Genomic DNA, 20,196 nt, shown 5'->3' on the forward strand with positions numbered 1-20,196 from the left:
TCTAATGTGTCCTTAATCCGACATCAAATCTGTCACTCTTCAGCTATCTGTCTATGTTCAAATGGCCATGAGCACTATGGGACTTAACATCTGAGGTCATCAGTCCCCTAGGACTTAAAACTACTTAAACCTAACTAACCTAGAGACATCACACACATCCATGCCCGAGGCAGGATTCGAACCTGCGACCGTAGCGGTCGCGCGATTCCAGATTGAAGCGCCTAGAACCGCTCGCCCACATCGCCGGCTATCTGTCTAGGTCCTTTATTCTAGGTGGACGTAGCGTGTGTATGTCAGACAATAATATATATTTGTGTAAAAGCTTTTACAATATATTTTCTGGAAAGGAATTCAGTTTCTTTCGTTTCTAAATTGTTTCATCCTGAAAATGATGCCTGGATACACTGTAGCCTGCAAACTTCTGAGAAAACGGCGACATTATTTGTGACTGTATTATACTGCATTCTTTATCACAGAGCTGGTAGGTGCATCCTTTTCTTCAGGAAAGAAGAGGTAAATATCACTCTGTTCAAAGGATAATTAGTATATCAATCAGTTTAGACCGTTACAATAGTAACCGTAGGGAGAGACTGTAGAGGTGCTAACTTAGACACGTGAATTGCTTCTGGTGAAAGTATCCGCCAGTCACACACCTCGAAATAATCCATATTATTCGCACGTCCTTACGGCGCCAGTTCTTAAAACACCAGTGCAACTGGCGACCGTAAAAAGGGTGGTACCATGTGTAGATAATTGAAGTAATTAAAATATATAAAACATATTGTAAAAATTTTCCATGAAGAGTGTGTCTTATTTTCATGTACAACTGATAAGAAAATCATACCGAAATATGAGGCACAGAAACATGTCTTACACCACAGTCCAATGTCCATACAATTAAATCCCGAAGAACTCTTATGGATGTTGTACAGTGGTGCAAACAAACTACCTTCACAGATATCACTTTTCTGGCATCTCAGTTTACTAGTTTTGTTATTCTGTGTGTTACTGGAGTTTGTCAGTGAGCAATTACATATCACATTTTTCATAGCCTGATGTCAACCTAATTATCACCACACCTTCTTTGATGTTCCTACCTTTTGTCTACTAGAAAGGAATTCAATAAACAATTTTTACGTGATTACAATTTGACCCTGAACACAAGACATCCCACTATCTTCAAAAAAATCCTTGAAAATATTCTTATTTTTAACAAGTTCTAACTAGTAAAAACCACAAATTGTTCTATTAATGTAAACTATTTTAAAACCCATCCAAAAAGTTGACACTACTTACTGCAAACATATGACAATTCTGGTTACCTGAATTATTTTAATGAAACAAATCAAAAATCAAACAGCTAACCTGTAGCTTACTTTAAATTTCCCTCTTTTTACACACTACCAAGTTAATATTCTGTTGGATCACCTATTTCATTTTCATCATCATTGGTATCACCATCTGGAAGGATGCCATATCTTTCTCCTTTCTACTCTAGGCATTAAGAATCCTTGAGTTCAGGAGGCATTTTGACAAAATCTTTAACTTCTTTCCTAGAGTGAACGTGGTGCATCATTTAAAAGGAAAGTGGTCACAAAGCTGTTAGTGATGACATATGAAATATCAGTTCACAATGACCACTACTAGAAGCTACAAAGTTGTGTGAACATGAATTATTATTAAATCAGTGTTGTCTTTTGCTATCAGATCCTTAGCTCTTTGTGTAAGGTATCATGAAAAATAATACACACCCTCCACTCCCTTTCTAGCCCCCCAGCCCACTGTTATCGTAATTTGTGCTCTTTTTGCACGTCAGAAGCAGCAATTTTTCCATCAAATACTTTTCTGTTGCTCTGGAACATTGTAGGCTGCTATTTTCCCATAAAATCTGTCTGTTGCTCTGGAACATCGGAGATCACCATTTTCCCCATTTGAAACATTGGGAGACATGTTTTACACTTTCTCCAGTATCACTCACATACTTACACATAAGCTTTCTTGCACCAACAAATCTGTAACCATATTGCCAAGCTTATGTATGGAGCCTTACTTCAAGATGTACAACACTCAGAAAAATTATAAAAAAAGTTTATTGCACTTTTATAATGCTGAATGCAATTTTCATGTTTCCCACATTATTTACATATACCAACTCTAAATTAAGTTTTTTGTTTTCTCATTACATTCCTTTAATTCTATCCTTAAAACTATTCTAATTATCATACAAAAATGCCCTGTGATTTTGTACAGAAAAATCTGATGTCATCCACAGCTATAGAGTTAAGTAGCATTATCTTCTGCTCTAAATGTCCTTCAATCAATCTACAATAAAGTTTTGGCATTTAAAAGTACGTCCTGCAGGCATTTTTTCTTTTGCCACTGCTTTCCTGCGAAGCAGCACAGCTTCCTGGCATCTTCCAAAGCACTCAAGTGTTGCAGCCTTTTTATTCCAAGTGCTTCAGATAAGGCCACTTAACACTATTTGACACATCAGAATAACATGTCTCTAATTGGCATTGCCCACACATTTCATCAAATTCCAAGACATGCAATTTTTTACTGTAATGTTCTTCACTGTAATGTAATTCCATGTCTTTTCACCTCCCCCTCCTCACATATTTGCTTCAAATTACATTCTACCTGCCTCTGGAAAATTGCCATGCCTTCAGTTCACTCATTCTGATAATTTCATATGAAGGGTCAGCTTCTGTTGTCTCTCACCTGTGTGTACTTATACTGCACAATCTGCTCCTCCAATTCATTAAAAGCTTACGTGCTTACATTGTCTATATATGTTGCATGCATAGATGGTGCTCTTCAATGTATTCTTTACCTGCGACAAATTCAATACATGCACTTTTGTAATACCACCTTTCTTCATTCTGCATACTTGCTTGTAACTTCTGCTTTGTAAGATCATTTATTTAAAAGTTGGCATTGCATAGTCTGCATGAAGCAGTTACCAACTGTAAACTCTTACACTGACATACTCAGTAAAATCATGGCTATGAATCAATTTCACTGCAGGACCGCTACAAATTACCGTTCATTACAGCTTTGAGTCAAAGTAAACTCAATCAGGGTTGCCCCAAGTTTCGCCAACTGAAATTCCCTGATATTTCCCCGATTTCCAGACAAATTTTAGCATTTTTTGCTAACGAATTTTGAGACCTCAAGGGTACGTTAGTATGTAAGCTGACAATGTATTTGCAGCTATGGTACAAGAAACAATATTGCAAATGAAGAAATATCTTTCAAAAAACGAAAAAAGAAAAAAAAGAAAAGACAAAGCTTGCAAGCAGATGGCGTATACTGTTGTAAGCAAAAATCATAAGTACGAACATGAACTTCTTTTGTAATGAACTTTTTTTAGATGGAGAAAGCAAGCCAAGTGGTTTGTGTGCTTCATTAAGATTCCTGATATTTTATTTCAATAAAACAAAACACATTTGGTGACAAAAATATGCATTTCCTTGGAGTTGCAAGACAGATTTAAAATAGCTTCACTGATTTCAAAAATAACCTCAGAAAAACGTAGGACTCTTGAAAGAAGTCCATAAGTGAGGGAAGAACTGTGTAAACCAACATTGTAAGAGACCACCAATAAACTGTTGGTTCTACTATGTTCGTTATTGTCTGTTATTACCCACTGTGTTATATCTATTATTTTAAAGATATTGTGTGAGTTTTTCTTTCAAGAAATATATGAGTTCATAGCATACAAACCGCCAGCGACTGACAATTTTCTTCTTCTTACTGTCCTTACTTTCTGACGTATTAACTACTTTTGAAGTGCCAAAATGTACAACAACAAATAAAATGTCTATAAAATGCCACACTGTACAATGTTCTTGCTGTGAGACAGTCACAATTTCTAAAATCCATCACCTATGACCGCTGGTCTGCTGAGGAGCATCGCAGTCCTGGGTCCATGGATAAACCATGAAAATCCACTGCATTATGCCATACACAAACAGACCCATCCTGCAGGCAGATTGGTGAGACTAGATCAGACGGGCAGTGCATGGACATTAGTGGAAACAGAATGGCTTCGGATAGGCGGGCCCGATCCATTAAAGAAACGGCCTGCGGTTCTGGTCTGTCACAGAAATCCAATCATGCGGCCAGCTGTTCACGAGCCACAGATAGCATACTGATCAATCCATGCAACAGATAAGTTGTCCGAATACTCTGCGAATCAATAATAATAAGAATAGGTAGCAATTCACCGTAAAGATCATTGCCGAGCTGCAGCCAGCCACATACAAAAGAAAATCACACACTCACAACTAAATTTTCAGCCACAGCTTTTGTCAGAAAACAAGAGCATACACACATTCACACAATCACTCTGACCTAACTCACGCACACATGACTGCTGTCACCGGCCGCTGTGTCTACAGTCACTGACAATCAGATCCAAACAAACCACTCTTGCCTCCCTGCCTCTTATCAGCAGCTGCTAAGGCTAGTGGCAAGTAGTGGTGGCAGCACTGACTGCAAGCTGAATGGAGTGGTAGGAAGGGGTGAAGCGTAGTAATGAGGGGAGTAGGGAAGCGGCGAACGTACTCAGCAGCACTGTCAGTGACAATGCATGAATCTTCCATAAACAAACTGTTTCATCTACTGAGACAAAAATGAGATTTTCCATTTTATTTTTAAACTTCCCTGACATTTCCCCAATTTCCCTGACATGTTCAAAATTCCCTGATATTCCTTAATTTCCCTGATTTCCAGAACCTGTGGCATGTCTGTCAATATTGATCATCTTTAAAAAACGTTACAAAATTTAAGTGTGGCAGTTATAACAACAAAAATTCCAACTAAATTTAAAAATCAATGACTAATAATATTAACATAAAAATAATGACACGTACCAATGCTTCAGCTGCAAAAGAGGATCCTGCAGTTTTTAATAATGAATTTGGAGAAAAGCACAATAACTGCAATTATTTGACATATAAGTATTTTCACAAATATGTAACATGACATTAAATTAATTGTGTTAAACAGCAGTTACAAATCTGAATCTAGTTTAAATATGTGAAAGATGTAAGAGCTGCTTCACACAAATGCAGAGGGTGATGATAATGCAGAATGTCACCATTTCAGTGAGTTTATTTAAACAAAACTGGATTTCTTTCTTTTTACACAAATATCCTAACCAAAAGAAATTTGTCAAACAACAGAGGTAAAATCAATGCAACGAAAGTCTGAACAATATCGTGTTTATCTGGAAAGTTTTACACACAAACTGAAGTAACAACACCTGCCATACACTTCTCAAAGTTTGAGAGTGTTTAAAAAACACACACACTTAACTGCAATCTCAAACATAATGGCAGTTTATACTGTAAGTACAGTGCATCTGCAAAAGATGCAGTGACGTCTGTAACATTGTATAATTTTACACACAGTAAGTCATCAGAAAAATACTTAGTACTTATTTATACCAAAGAGTCTCACTCTGTGGAACTGTGGTAGCTTCGGCAGCAAGACCAACATCATCGATACAAAATTCACTACGAAATGTCCAGTTGCATACCTTGTGTAGTAGCTAGCCAGGAAAAACCTGTCAAAAAAGAAAAAAAAATAGTGTAAAAAAAAAGAGTGAACAAATAATACTCAATTTATTTTCACTTCTCATACCCTATCTACACTGCTTACCTTCCACCACCAGCACCATCACCACCCTCTCACTCAAGCCTGCATGTATTTTGTAAGCACTCAAATTATATATTAAAGTTACAATTCCTGAGTGAGAGGGAAGTGGTAAATAAGCACTAGTGCTGAGATTTGTTTAAACTCAAAATTAAGGTCTCTACAGCACATGACATAAATGCCATACACCTTTATCGTAAACATTTACAAGTTTATTCATATCGTCACATTAACTGCATTGTTTAATGTCTGGAAAGCACATTTTGGACCATAAATTTCTACCTTTGTTTGGTATTGAAACAAAGTTATCATTCTTTGGGATTACGAAATGGATGCCATGTTCAACACCAGGTAGCCTTTTGATTTGGCACCACACTAGTAGTCTTCAAACTGCTGTCAATAATTATCTACTCAAGTAGATTCTCATTCGGCATCACAAAGTCGAGTGAACCCCATTCTGTAGCAATCTTACTACAGGACTAATCCAGGACCTGCACTTTAGCAACTAGCAATGCTAAACACTAGACCACAGAGATGGTATATTAAGGTTGCTGCATGTGTGTACAAGAATTCATATCATTTTGCAGTGGACACAACCAACACAGACAGTCACTAGACATTTCAAACTAAAGACTATATACAAAAGTGTATTAAACTTCGTGTACTAATGGTTTAAGTTTTAACATGTTTTTGTAGCTGGTCATTTATGGTTGGGCACAAAAAACTGACAATTGCAAAAGAGAAAATATTCTCAATACAATGTTGCTGCCAATTCTGATTAAAATCAATCAATAGAAATTCAAAATCAATAATGAATGTATGCTTAAACCACCCATTTCTCTATAAACATAATTCAGTAAATATATATGTATTCAATTTGGGCATTTAAAGCCTTTTTGGACCCATAGAATACTTGATACAGGAAGTAGTTGTTATGCGCAGCAGTGATGATAAAATACAAATCACTAGAACCATGACATCTGTCAGCAGTTTAGAAAGGGTAACCGAAAGAAATGCACAAATTGGTTGAGAATATACAAGTACTTCAAGACTAGATTAAACAAGTTCATTGTAATCCAGTTGTACAAGACTGAGCCAAAATCAATATATTTGTTGTTTCTCGAGTACAACATTGTTACATGTGACTGCCTCTTTTCTGCCTTTTTCAATTCTATTACTTTCTCTGCTGCATTTAATACATATTTTTTATAGTCAAACCAAAATTTTCCACACTGTAACTCCCTGAAGAGCCGTTTCATTCAATGCATGTTCTTCCATGGCAGTTTGTGATTTTGGTTCCTCTAACTTGTTAAGTTCCAACATTTTGGCTGCTTTCTCTTTACCTTCTTGAATTTCAGCTGGTATTTTATTAGTACTATGTTACTGTGACTACCACAATAACTCTTGTTGACCAGAATTTGATTCCTGAATCTATGTTTGACCAAAATAGAGCCAAACTGATGTCTTATTTGATCCCTCATTATCTCCTATGAGTGAAATATTATTTGTATTTGGTACTAGCCACGAAACCCTGGCAATTCAACTTCTCCTTTGGAAGGCAATGCTGTGCCTGCAAGAAAACAGGATACAGAAACAGTGATGGAGAAGTTATACGTCCTTAAAAGAGCTTTATACAACCAGTGCAGCTGGTATTACCCTAGTATAGTTCTCTTGCAAGAAAATTAAAAACCTCTCTCTCTCTCTCTCTCTCTCTCTCTCTCTCTCTCTCTCTCTCCCCCCCCCCCCCCCCCCCCCCCTCCTCCATTCTTGCCCACAGTTACACTTCCCAAATAAGTAAACCAGCGACCATATTTTGGAAAGAGTGCAGTGAACAGTAGTCATTGGTCAGTTTACGTTTGGTGGGTTTAGGTCATAGCTATATTTCATATGCTGCAAACTTACATTGAAATTGCTTTTAACAGTGGATGGAGAGCGATATTCTTTCCAGTCTCAAGAAAATACACGAGATATATTGCAGGTTGTCTGCAATGAGGCTGGCTGCTACACATCACACTTGCTGCTATTGCCATCTGCTGTGGCCTGCTATGCAGAGAGTGGAGCTACCTCCGGGGATGTTTTTTCACTCTATGTTCCCTCATTTCAGGAAACTTTGCAGAGGTGTAAAAAGATATTGGACAGCTACACTCCTGTTACTTCTATATGAACAGCTGGACGAAGCTGAAGAGGACAACATAATAGGCTTCTATCATTTCTTTAAACACACTGTCTAGCCCTATGACACCAGTCACGGAATAGTCAGTGTGATATTCCTTGATGGCATGGTGACTACAGAATGCTATGTGAATGTTTTGGAAGGTTATTTCATTGCCATATCCAAAATGACCCTTATTTCGACAAGATGCGATGCAAGACAGAATTCAACCCCATTGAAGCAGGAGTATGTGTGATGTTCTGGAGGAGCACTTTGGTGACTGCATTCTGGCTCTGGAGTACCCAGAGGCCACTGGCGTGGGCCTCGATTGGCTGATGTATTCCCCGGATCTGAACACATGTGACTCCTTTTTGTGGGGCTATATTAAAGACAAGGTGTACAGCAATAACCACAAAACCATGGCTGAGCTGAAAACAGCTGTTCAGGTGGTCACCAACAGCATCAATATTCCAACACCTCAGTGGGTCGAGCAGAATTTTGTTATTCGTCTGCACCACATCATTGCCAATGATGGCAAGCATATCAAACATGTCATAACCTAAATCTGAATATCTGTAATGATGTTTACATGTTGAATAAAGAGTGTATATGCTGTAGTTTGTAACTAATTTCCTTTATTTCATATAGTTCAATAACTGTCACCCCGTATATACACACAGAGAAGTGTGTACTGCAGGTGTAATGCTATTGTACTGTACCTATACCAATCAGAAGGGCACCCCTGATTCGTTTGTGAACATACACGGGTACCACAGATGCTACCTGTGGGTAGAGTGCAGCACTCGAATGAATGGCAGCATTTCATTTGAAAGTAAAGCACCAATAGACGCATTACAGACATCTGTAGAACAAAATAATGGGCATCTATCATGCCACATAGGGGGCACATTATAGAGATCCCAACAGGGGGAAGCGACACACACACCTGAGGGCTGGTATCAGGAGAGACATCCCTCATTTTCAAAGAGGACAGTACACATGATGGGTAGGGAATCGTCAAATGGCAATTGCATTAAGTAACCAGGAGTTGGTCCCATCGTATTTGTAGAGGGGAGAGTCCCCATTTCTGTGGAGAGGCTGTCAACAGGACTAGGGTGAAAGACACTGATAGCCAGATGCACCCCTGAATGATGAACAGGGTCAAGTAGTTTCAGAGTGGAAAGAGCCACCTGACAACCATAATCTAGTGTGGACAAAATGGCTGGCTCAAATGGCTCTGAGCACTATGGGGCTTTACTTCTGAGGTCATCAGTCCCTCTGGACAAAACAAAGCACAGAAAAGGTGGAGAAGATTAGCACAGTCTGCACCCCAAATTATGGGCCAGGAGGCAGAGAGCATTAAGCTTCCACATTCATGTCGTCTTTAGGTGGCGAATATGAGGCAGCTGTGTCAGCGTTTCATCAAAAAGAAGGCCCGAGAAATGGAACTGCACTACAACATCTAGGCACTGGTTGTCTAAATAAATTTCTGGATCGGGGTCTGCTGTAATTCTACTGTAGGTCTACTGCGAAAATGCATAACCTGCATTTTGGAAGGAAAAAACTGGAAGTCATGAAAAAGGACCCATGCAGAGGCCAGTTGGATGGCTCGTTGGAGCTGGCCTTCAGCAGACGCTAACAAATGGGAGCTGCACCAGACGCAAAAATTGTGAATATACGCCGCCAGGGTAACCAGAGGCCCAACAGAAGGCACAAGCCCACTGATTGTGGTGGTGAAGAGTGTGACACTTAATACAGAACCCTATGGGATGCCTTTCTCCTGGGTCTGAGGGATGCCAAGTGAGGTGTCAACTCTAACCTGGAAGAGTTGGTGGGATTAAAACTCACAGATAAAAACCAGAAGGCGGCCACGAAATCCCCAGTCATGGAGGGTAACTAAAATGCAACAGCACCAGGCCCTGCTGTATGCTTTATGTACGTCAAAGAATATCACTGTCTCCAACCTGAGTAAATTGCAGTTGCAAATCATACTTCCCAGAATCCACACTGATACAGTGACAAAAGGCACCGAGATTCAAGTATCCAACATAACCTGAAGCTAACTACCCTCTCGAGCAATTTAAAACATTGGTCAAGCTAATCAGTCGACAGCTGTAGAGACACGTTGGGTTCTTCCCAGGCTTAAGGACATGGATAACTATGTTGTCTCACCATTGTAAGGGAACACCACCTGTGAGCCAAATGCGGTAGAAGACCCTGAGCAAATGTTGCCTCCGTGTAATGTCCAAATGTTGGATCATCTCGGTGTGAACGGAATCCGAGCCCTGAGCCATGTCATGAAGAGGTAAGAGCCTGCACAAATTCCCATTCAGTGAGGGGTTCATTATAGGCTCCAGCTTGGGAATGGTTGAAACAGAAAGGGGTTTCTTCAGCTCTGCCAGAGAAAGGTAGCAGGATAGGAAGAAGACGCCGATTTTGTCGCAAAGTGCTTCACGAGATGTTCTGCGAGGATAAATGGATAAGTAAGCAGAACACCCTGTAGGATAAGATCTGGACAGCTGATTGTTGGTGGCCCAAAAGGCTACGGGGCTTGGACCAAACCTGCAATGAAGAGACATACATCCCCAGGGAAGAAAGATATTGCTCCCAGCATTCCCTTTTACTCTGCTTAATAAGGTAGTGGGCCTTAGCACAGAGATGCTTAAATGCCATAAGGCTGATCTGTGAAGGATGTCACTTAAATCATTGCAGCAGCTATCGGCGGTCCTACACAGCAAGTGCAATTTCCTTGGTCCACCACAGTACTAATCAGCAGATTTGTATAAAGGCCAATTGGCTCTGCAGAATGCCCAAAAAGGGGGCCTGTCTGCCTGGCAGCAGCAGGGGAATAACAGAATCACCATAAAATGGTCAGTGTCTCAAAGATCATGACACGGTGACCAATGTAGGGAAGCCACGAGAGCAGGGGAGGACATCATGAGATCAATAGCAGAAAAGGTGCCCTGAGAGTCACTGAAATGGGTAGGGGAACTGTCATTGAGGAAACACAAATCAAAGCCCATAGTAAGCTGGTCAATTAGAAGACGCATACCCGTCAGAGTGGCAGTCCCCCACTGGGGGTGGTGTGCATCAAAGTCCCCAAGGAGGAGATAAGAGAGGTGGGAATTGCTGTACTAAGGCAGTTCAACATATGGAAGTGGCCTATCTGAAGGGAGGTAGACATTGCAAATGAGGATCTACTCACTAATGACATTGATACAAACCAAGGTGCAGACACCTCCAGATACTATCCCAGGACCAGCACAGTTCTGATAGAAAACCCAATAATTACAAAACATTGAAGAGTGATCATCTCTGAAGTGTGTTTCTTGAAGCGCAAGACAGAACGCAGAATAAGAGGAAACAAAGTGTTGTATTTCCAGAAGGTGACAATAATATCTGTTGCAATTCCATTGGTTAAGTGTGTTGCATGAGTCCAGGATGGACATAAAGAAGCCAAAGGGAGGTCACTTCTTCTACTCCTCCTGCTCCTCCTCTTTAGGAGCGTAAGGAGTGCAGGATACCAGGGAGAGCAGGCCTCTGCAAGCTCCAGGATCAAAAGAGAGCAAGCGACCTTGGGCCGCACAGACAGTGAGTCTCGTAGCCGCGATGTGGTAGCAGGCTTCCAGCCTGAGAGACCTTGGGGGACCCAGGGGGGAGCCCCATCACTGGTGGGTAATGAAGAAGGGGGGCACTTCTACAGTCAGGAAGGAAGAGTGACACCCAGAGGGGAGGGTACGGAAACTCCAGGGGAGGGGGAGGGGAAGGTGAGAGCGGTAAGAAGCTGCATTAAGGAAAAGGGAGGAGGGTGGAAGGTTTAACAGAGGCAAAAGTTGAAAGCGACACCAGATAGTGTCATTTTTTGCAAGCCTCAGCATAAGATAAGCGACCCATGGACTTGTACTCTTAGATCATCTTTTCTCTGTTGTAAGCTAGGCAATCTGACAAGTGTGGAGAGTGGCAGTCATGACAACTTACACAGGTGGTGAAACACAGGTGCTTCCCTCATGGAGTGGGTGTCCACAGTCACCACATACATAGAGGGCCCGCCATACAGCAGGAAAACATATGCCCAGAACGCAAGCACCGAATGGGATGTATGGTTTCAAGTCACATTGGTAGCATGACCTTGACCTTCTCTGGGAAGATACCTCTCTCGAAAGCTGGAATACATGCGTCGGTATCAATGTGGTTGTCTTTATGACCCTTCTGCACACGGCGAACGAAGTAAATGCCGCGTCACTCCAGATTACCCCAGAGTTCCCCATCAGTTTCCACGATGAGGTCCCAATGAAAAATCACTCCCTGGACCAAATTCAGCAACTGGTGAATGGTAATAGACACCGGGAAATCACAAAGATGATCCCAAACACAAAGAGCTGCAGACTGACTCTCACTAATCTGGCCCTCAGTCGTCCAGCCTCTCAGTAATCCGGTGCACACCCAAAAACACGTGCACAATGAATTATAGTGCACAACAACGCTTAGTTAAACAATGCTTTATACACTGTATTTTAAACTGTAGCTTTCTTTACAATTCAGAATCATATCTTCTGAAAGGAAACATGTTACACTAGACCTCAAGAAGAAACTCGAAATTTTAGACAAATTACATCAAGGTTCTTCGCAGAAAGCAATTGCTGCTGTGTTCAATGTTGGATGAGCAACTATTTATGACATCAAAAAGAAAGAAGATGTTATTTGATAGTACTCAAGACAAATGGATAGTGAACTGCGAAAACGGAAGGTTATGCGAAAGAGTGAGAATGAGAACTGGACGTAGCTGTTTATAGATGGTTCATACAAAACACAGTAAAGGAATTCCAGTCAGTGCCCAATTATAAAGGAAAAAGCAGCTGCATTTAACAACTTGGCAGTAGTAACTTGTCTGCAGTGAGCAAAGGTTGGCTACCAAATTGGAAAAAAGACATGGCTTTCAGCAGCTGGCAGTCACTGGGGAAAGTCGCTCAGCTAATGGTAAGGATGGTGATGAGTTTGTAAGCTAGATATGGAAGATAACAGAGGAAGAATATTTAACTGCTGATGCCTTGTATAATGCTGATAAAACAGGATTCTTTTAAAAGATGCTTCCTTCAAAAACATTAGCGCCCAAGAATGAGAAGGAAGCTTACAGTTACAAGCAACAGAAACAGCATGCAACATAAATGACGTGTTTTGATGCAAATGGGAGTCATAAACTACCGCTTAAGGTGATAAGAAGAAAGAGCTCCCACTGAAAGCTATCCTTATAACTGACAATGCCCCCAGTCATCCTTCAGATGTTTCTCTGAAGTCCGATGGTATACAAGCACTCGTTCTCCCACCCAATGTGACAGCCCTAATTCAGCCCATGGACCAGGGAATTTTGGAATCAAATGCCATTATCGACATTTGCTTCTCTTCTCCTTGCTGAATAAAAGTGAAAACGACTATCGAGACTATACTGCAGGCGTGGAAAGCAATTAACATACGTGGTGTTTTCCAAGCAGCCGAATCATGGGATAATGTGGATAGCACTACCATAATGAAGAGCTGGAGAAAATTGTGGCCATTCATTTATGCCAAGTTGGATCAAGTACTGACTGACAGCGATGAGCCAGTCAATTCAGAATTATCAATTAATTTGTACACTGACATGTTTCACAACCTTCCAGGGGAAGAAGAAATTGATGAAGTTACTAAGTGGCTGAATGAGGAAGACTGTGATATGGACCAAATTTTAACAGATGAAGTGTGTAAGAAAGTAATGATGAAAGTGATGAAGAAAAGGACACAGTAGGAGAGGGCATGAAGATTTCTCACACTGCTGGTGCTGAAGCTGCCGAATTCTTCCTGGAGGACATTATGCAACAACCATATACATAAAGTACCTATGTAACACTTGTAAAGCGGTTGCGTGATACAGCATGCCACCATCGCGTATCGTCATTGCGACAGTTAAAAATTAGGGACATGTTTGATAGTGAGTGATACAACTGTATAATTATGTACAGAACAGACTCTAGGACTAAGTTTACTTTGAAAATTAATGTATTTTTGGATGTAATAAAGTATATCCTCTGTTTTAAAATTGTATCCTTCAGTTTAATAAAGTACAAAACACTATATCCCCTATGTTTTCAAAATAAATAAATAAATAAATAAACAAAATAAACGAATAAAATATTTTTCAGACACGCAATAATACAGCACCCAAATGTGCCAGGAATGGCCGGATTAGCCAGAGTCTAGTTTCGATCAACAGGGAGCCTGACCACATCTTAGTGAGAGAGAGACTCTGCCAAACTTGTCTCAATTATCTCCACAAAAAACGACTGTGGCAATGAATGTGTTCCTGTCCGTCCTAGTACTGACCAGGTAGTGAGGAAAGTGTTTAATACCAAGACGGTGAGCCTGGCCTTCTCCCAGGGTGTAGCCAGAGATGGTTGGTTGGTTGATTGGGGTTAAAGGGACCAAACAGCAAGGTCCTCAGTACCTTGTTTCAAATGTGGTACATTCGGACGGATTTACATCTCAGAAGAGTCATAACGATAAAAGGTAAAAGGCTAAGAAACGTAAGAGTGCAGTTGTGTTAATGGTGAAAACAAAAAGAGAAGTCAACAACTGGGCAACCCAAGGCTAAGCTAGAGGCAGGAAATATCCGACCTCTGATGGAATACAGGCAAGACCACCTGCTAGAATGTAAAAGCGTGTATTGTAAAAGGAGACTAACCAAATCTAAAAAGTGATAAGAACAGAGTAAAAGGGGAGAGAAAAGAGGATCTTGGCCAGGGAGGGGAATCAGGAATCTCCAAACACAGCCTACAGTGGGAGACACCCCAACCCTCACCACCCTGCCTGAACTCCAGAGGGAGATTAAAAACCTCAGAACTGAAAATAAAACCACTTCCATGGAGGAAACTGAAAACCAGTACAACCATCTGGGAATCGTCAGCCAATATTAAAGGTAAAGTGCGTGGAAGTCTGTACTCAGTACACAGAGCCAAAAGAAGAGGCATTCCACCAAAATGTGGACTACTGACTGGAAGGCTCCACAACCACAAACTGGGCGTGGGTCATTACACACAAGAAAATCATGGGTCAGCCTGGTATGGCCGATGTGGAGACAACACAGGATGGTCGAGTCATTTCGGCAGAGGCGGAAAAAAGAACACCACGGGACAGGCGTCACCTTAATCGCACCAAGTTCATTAGACAGGATGGTAGTCTCCCAAGAGTTGCGAAGTGGGATTTGATATGAAGCTGTAAATCCGCCACAGGAGGGGTTACAGAGAAGGAGGGGTAAGTAACTGCTCCCCAGGCAAACTATCAGCAAGCTCATTACCTGGGATACCCACATGGCCAGGGACCCAAAGGAAATCAACGGAACAAGCAATATGGTGAAGATCAGAGAGACGGTCATGGATAGCAGAGACCAAGAGATGGGGGGAAAAACACCGATCAATAGCCTGAAGGCCACACGTTGAGTCCGTACATAACAAAATGTAGTCAAGTTGGAACAGTTTAATGAAGGTAAGGGCCTGGGAAATTGCCATCAGTTCCATAGTAAACACCCCATATGCAATTGGCAAGAAGCAATTTTCCACGTAGGAGACAGGACAAAAGAAGCTGAAAATCATGACGAAGAGACGCAAAGCGAAGCCCAACAGGTAAACCCGCCCAAGGGTGGCAATCAAGTGGGCGACATCCATGGTCTGAGAACAGAACAGGAAGGATGTGTGCGAGAGAAATGGACAGTGACTGTGTAAGAAACCAGAAGCTGGGACCACCGACAGAAAGTGGGGAGGGGGATCCCAGCTTCAATCAGGAGACTATCAACAGGGCTAGTAGGGAACACACCAGTGACCAAACGGATACTACGATGCTGGACCGGACCTGGGAGGCGCAGTGTGGAAGGAGCAGCCAAACCATAAACTTGACAACCATAGTCCAAGCGAGACAGCACTAAAGCCCAATAAAGGCAGAGAAGAGTGGAACAATCTGCACCCCAAGAGGTGTGGGCAAGGAAGCAAAGGACATCGAGCTTACGGAAACATCCTATCTTCAGAATTCTGATATGAGGCACCCAAGTGAGCTTGTTGTCAAGAGGACGACCCAGGAAATGAAACTATGGGACCACAGGTAATCACTGTGCATCGAGGTTGAGCTCCAGATCGGGGTGGACCCCAAAGGCCCCACTCATGAAGTGTAAGAAAGATATGATGGTGCCAATCCATGTCATAGGCCTTGTGAAGGTCGAAAAACACTGCAACCAAATTGTGGCGCTAGGAAGAAGCCTGCCGAACTGTGGATTCCAAGTGAAGTAAATGATCGATTGGAGACCACCCCTCTCAGAACGAGAGAATCAACAGGAAGGGCTCACTATCGCAAAGGTTGTCGTGTGGCAAACAGTGTAATAAGGCAGGAGGGAGAGAGAAGAAAGAGAAGGGTCAATGGCACAAAAGGCACCATGAGCAGCACTGAAATGGGTGGGGGAGCCATCATTAAGAAGGCACAAGTCGTGGTCTGCAAGAAACTGGTCTATGAGAAGATCCCAACTAGACGGAAATGCACTGCCCCACAAGGGATGATGAGCATTAAAATCCCCAAGAAGGAGGAAGGGAGGAGGAAGTTGCTGAAGAAAGGCATTTAAGGCAGCAGGTGTAAGAGTCCTGTCAGGAGGGATATAAAGATTGCAAACTGTGACCCCAGAGCCCAGGTGGACCCTAAAAGCAAACGCTTCCAATGTAGTTTGAAGAGGAAACTACGTGCTAGCAACATCCGTATGGACCAACGTACAAACACCACCAGAGGCCCGCAATGGGCTGACCCAATTTTGACAAAAAGCATGGAAACCACAGAGGGTCGGTGAGTGATCATCAGTAAAATGAGATTCCTGCCGAACCACACAAGCTGCAGAGTAAAACGAAATAAGGGATTTCGACTCCGGAAGGTGACGGTGATACCCATTACAATTCCATTGGATAACCACAAAATGATGATCCAAATGAGGGGAGGGGGGGGGGGGGGGGGGGGGGTGAACAGGCTGAAGCCAGTCATGCCACCGGGTCACCAGCGGTCACCGACAAGGAAGGGGCGACGTCCATGAACAGCAGGTCAGAGTCAGATTGGGGACGGGACCTCTGGTGACACCAGAGGTTCCTTGTACCAGGACTTATGTTTCTTCTTCTTTTCTGTTTGAGATCGAGGAGGGCTGTGATGCAAAAGGGAGTCAGCTGCAGCAAGATCTGGAACAGAAAGAGAGTGGGCGACCTGGGGCCCACAGACCGTGGTTCTCGCGGTCGTCGTGTGGCAGCAGACCTTTGGCCTGAAAGGTGCCGGGAAGGGGGGTCCCGGGAGTGGCGCGCTTGACCAGCACATGGTCAAGTGGGACACTTCTCCGACTGGGGAGGGGAAGTTGCACCCGGAGGGGAGGGTGTGGGAACTGCAGGGATGGGGGAAGGAGAGGGGTTTGGGACTGGGGTAAGGAAGGGGGAGGAAGGAGTGAAAATGTAACTAAAACCTAGCTAGACGTCACTGACACAGGATGAAGATGTGCATACTTCTTACGAGCCCCAGTGTAGGTTAGATAATCAAGGGACTTATATTCCTGTATCTTCTTTTCCTTCCTATAAGCCGGGCAATTTGGTGAATGCGGAGAATGATTGTCATGACAATTAACACACACAGGAGGGGGAACACAGGAACTACCCTCATCGAGTGGACATCCACAGTCACCACAGAGAGGGTCTGCAAACAGTGGGAAGCCCAAAACGCAAACACTTAAAACATCGCATAGGTGGTGGGGTGTACGGCTTCAGGTCACATTGATAAATCATAATCTTGACCTTCTCAGAGGGGGGGTTATCCCCTTCACAGGATAAAGGCACCAGTATCAATGCGATTGTCCTTCAGGCCCCTGAACACAGCGAAAAAATGAACACCGCGCCATCCTAGATTGTTCCTAAGTTCCTCATCAGTTTGAAGGATGAGGTCCGTGTGAAAAATTACACCTTGAACCATATTCAAAGACTGGTGGGGGTAATGGACACAGGAATTGGGCCAAGATGGTCACAGGCACAAAGGACCGCAAACAGGGCAGCTGAAGCAGTTTTGATCAACAACGAACCTGACCACATTTTACTCAGAGTGTCCACTTCGCCAAACTTGTTTTCAATGTGTTCAACAAAAAATAAAAGTTTGGTATCGGTGAAAGTATCCCCATCAGTCCTGGTGCAAACCAGATAGCGGGGGAAAGGTTTTGTCCCTAGCGTACGAGCCTGACCCTCCTCCCTGAAGCAGCACTAAAAGAATCAGTTCCATTCAAAGAGACGTCCGTAGAAGAACGGCCAGAGTTCTGGACCCATATGCGTTTCATTCGCATAGCGTCCGCCCTGATACCACCCACTCTGATCAGGGGCGCCACCAGCCACAGCAAGGGCCGTCTGGCACAGCAGCCATTGCCAGGAGTTCTGATGCTGCAGGATGACAAGCAACCACTCCTAGGCTTACATGAGGTCATCACAACACAGGTATCAGAAGTGTGATCCCTGTGCTTTCAGGAGGCTCAACCAAATGGGTACATAGTGACTCCACCACACGGGCTGGCTACCGTGCTGACTATGTACCCTAGCATCAGACAATGATGTGAAGGAAAAGATGGAAGGAACTAGGAGGGCACATGCCGGAGACACTAGGTAAGGTGCTCTTCCCCAAGTGGCTCACACTACAGAATAGAAATTTAGTAATGGAGGTCAACCTCAGAGGGGGACCAGAGGATGCCAAAAGGATGAGGTAATTACTCAACAAAACCAAATCACAAAGCCAACATAACCAGGAGGATAGTGGGGCCAACATAAACAAGGACACCACGAGAGGGAGAGGAGAGGGCGGAGGGGAAGGAGCAAGGACAGGAAAGGAGGGGAAGAGAAAGGGAAAGGAAATGCAGCCTGGGAAACAAGGCTGCAATAGCTCGGGGCGCCGTGCTCGCCACACACATGCACACATGCTCACGGAAGGACTGTGAGCCCCCTGGGGGGTGAAGCCAGGGAAGGCAAGGCTGCAGGACCATATGAAGCAACATTCAATGAATGTTTCCCACTCAGAGACACGTCATCTGAGAATGGCCAGATTTTTGCAGCTTTAAACACTTCATGCGCCAAACAAGCCCAATCAAATCGAAGGCTCTCCCCATGGGCGCCACCCCGCCACAGCAGGGGCTGCCTGGCACAGCAGCTGTTGACAGGAGTTCCTTTGCTCCAGGATAACAAGCAACCACTCCTTGGCATACATGGGGAGGCAACAGCTCAGGTATCAGTAGTGTGCTCCCTGTGTCTTAAAGGGGCTCAGCCAAAAGGGTACATAACAGCCCCATCACACAGACTGGCTACACATGCTGGTGACCTAGCAGGGTGGAGGGGGCCTATAGTGGGGAAGGAAGAGGGGAAGGAAATTAGGGAGAGGAATCCACGACATAGATGCTAGGAACGGAGCTCTTTCTCAAATGGCTCACACTAAAAACAAAAAATTTAGAAATGGAAATCAAGCCCCAAGGCTGAAAAGGATGGCTGTGACAAACCTAAAAATGGGCAGCTGCATGGGGGATTTAAATTACCGCCTTGGTAAATGAGGCACCCGTTATGCTCAGTACCATCTCTGAGCTGTATTGGACCAGCCAATCAGCTAAGCAACCCACAGAGTGCGCCTAATATGAATCATATTTAAAAACTGATGCACCTGACTAATTATGATTGACTTTTACAAGCTGATCATATCATACACAAACAAGCAGAACACAAAATGCTTCCAAAAACACAAATTTTTAGAACTACGAAAATCCGCATCAACGTTCTAAAATCTGAAGGAAGACAGTATCAAAATGAAGATAATAGTTTACTAATTAGTTTTTCTGTCTTAAGTGCAGTGCTATTTGAGAAAGTATTACACCATATGTTTCTCTTTTGTCAATAAAACATCTGTGAGACCACAACTAATCATTTCCATTCCTGTTCCACTCGCAAACAGAGCAATGGACACAGAATTAACTATAAGCTTCTGTATGAGACCTAATTTCTTGTACCTTATCTTCATGGTCATTACGCAAAATCTATGATGGCGACAGTAAAATTGTTCCGCAGTCAGCTTTAAATGCCAGTTCTATAAATTTTCTCAATAATCTTGCTCCAGAAGAATGTCGCCTTTCCTCCAGGGATTCCTATTTCAGTTCCCAAAACATCTCCGCAATACTTCACTGTTGTTTGAACCTTCCAGTAACAAATCTGAGTTGCTTCGATGTCTTCCTTTAATACGACCTGGTGCAGATCCAACGAAATCTAGCAGTACTCGAGAATAGGTCACACTAGCATCCTATATGCGGTCTCCTTTACAGACCAGTCACGCTTTCC

General features: G+C 42.9%; 1 protein-coding gene across 1 annotated transcript in view; it reads right to left on the minus strand.

Annotated features, from left to right (window-relative positions):
- Window positions 1–5,088: 5,088 nt before the first annotated feature.
- Window positions 5,089–20,196, minus strand: part of LOC124607342 (ORM1-like protein 3) — a 29,100-nt gene continuing 13,992 nt past the window's right edge. Inside the window, exon 4 of the mRNA XM_047139647.1 lies at window positions 5,089–5,572. Within this exon, the coding sequence (XP_046995603.1) occupies window positions 5,437–5,572 (136 nt within the window). The 3' untranslated portion in view covers window positions 5,089–5,436. The remainder of the gene's footprint in view (window positions 5,573–20,196) is intronic.

This window comes from Schistocerca americana, chromosome 3, assembly GCF_021461395.2.
Source record: "Schistocerca americana isolate TAMUIC-IGC-003095 chromosome 3, iqSchAmer2.1, whole genome shotgun sequence".
Lineage (NCBI taxonomy): Eukaryota > Metazoa > Arthropoda > Insecta > Orthoptera > Acrididae > Schistocerca > Schistocerca americana.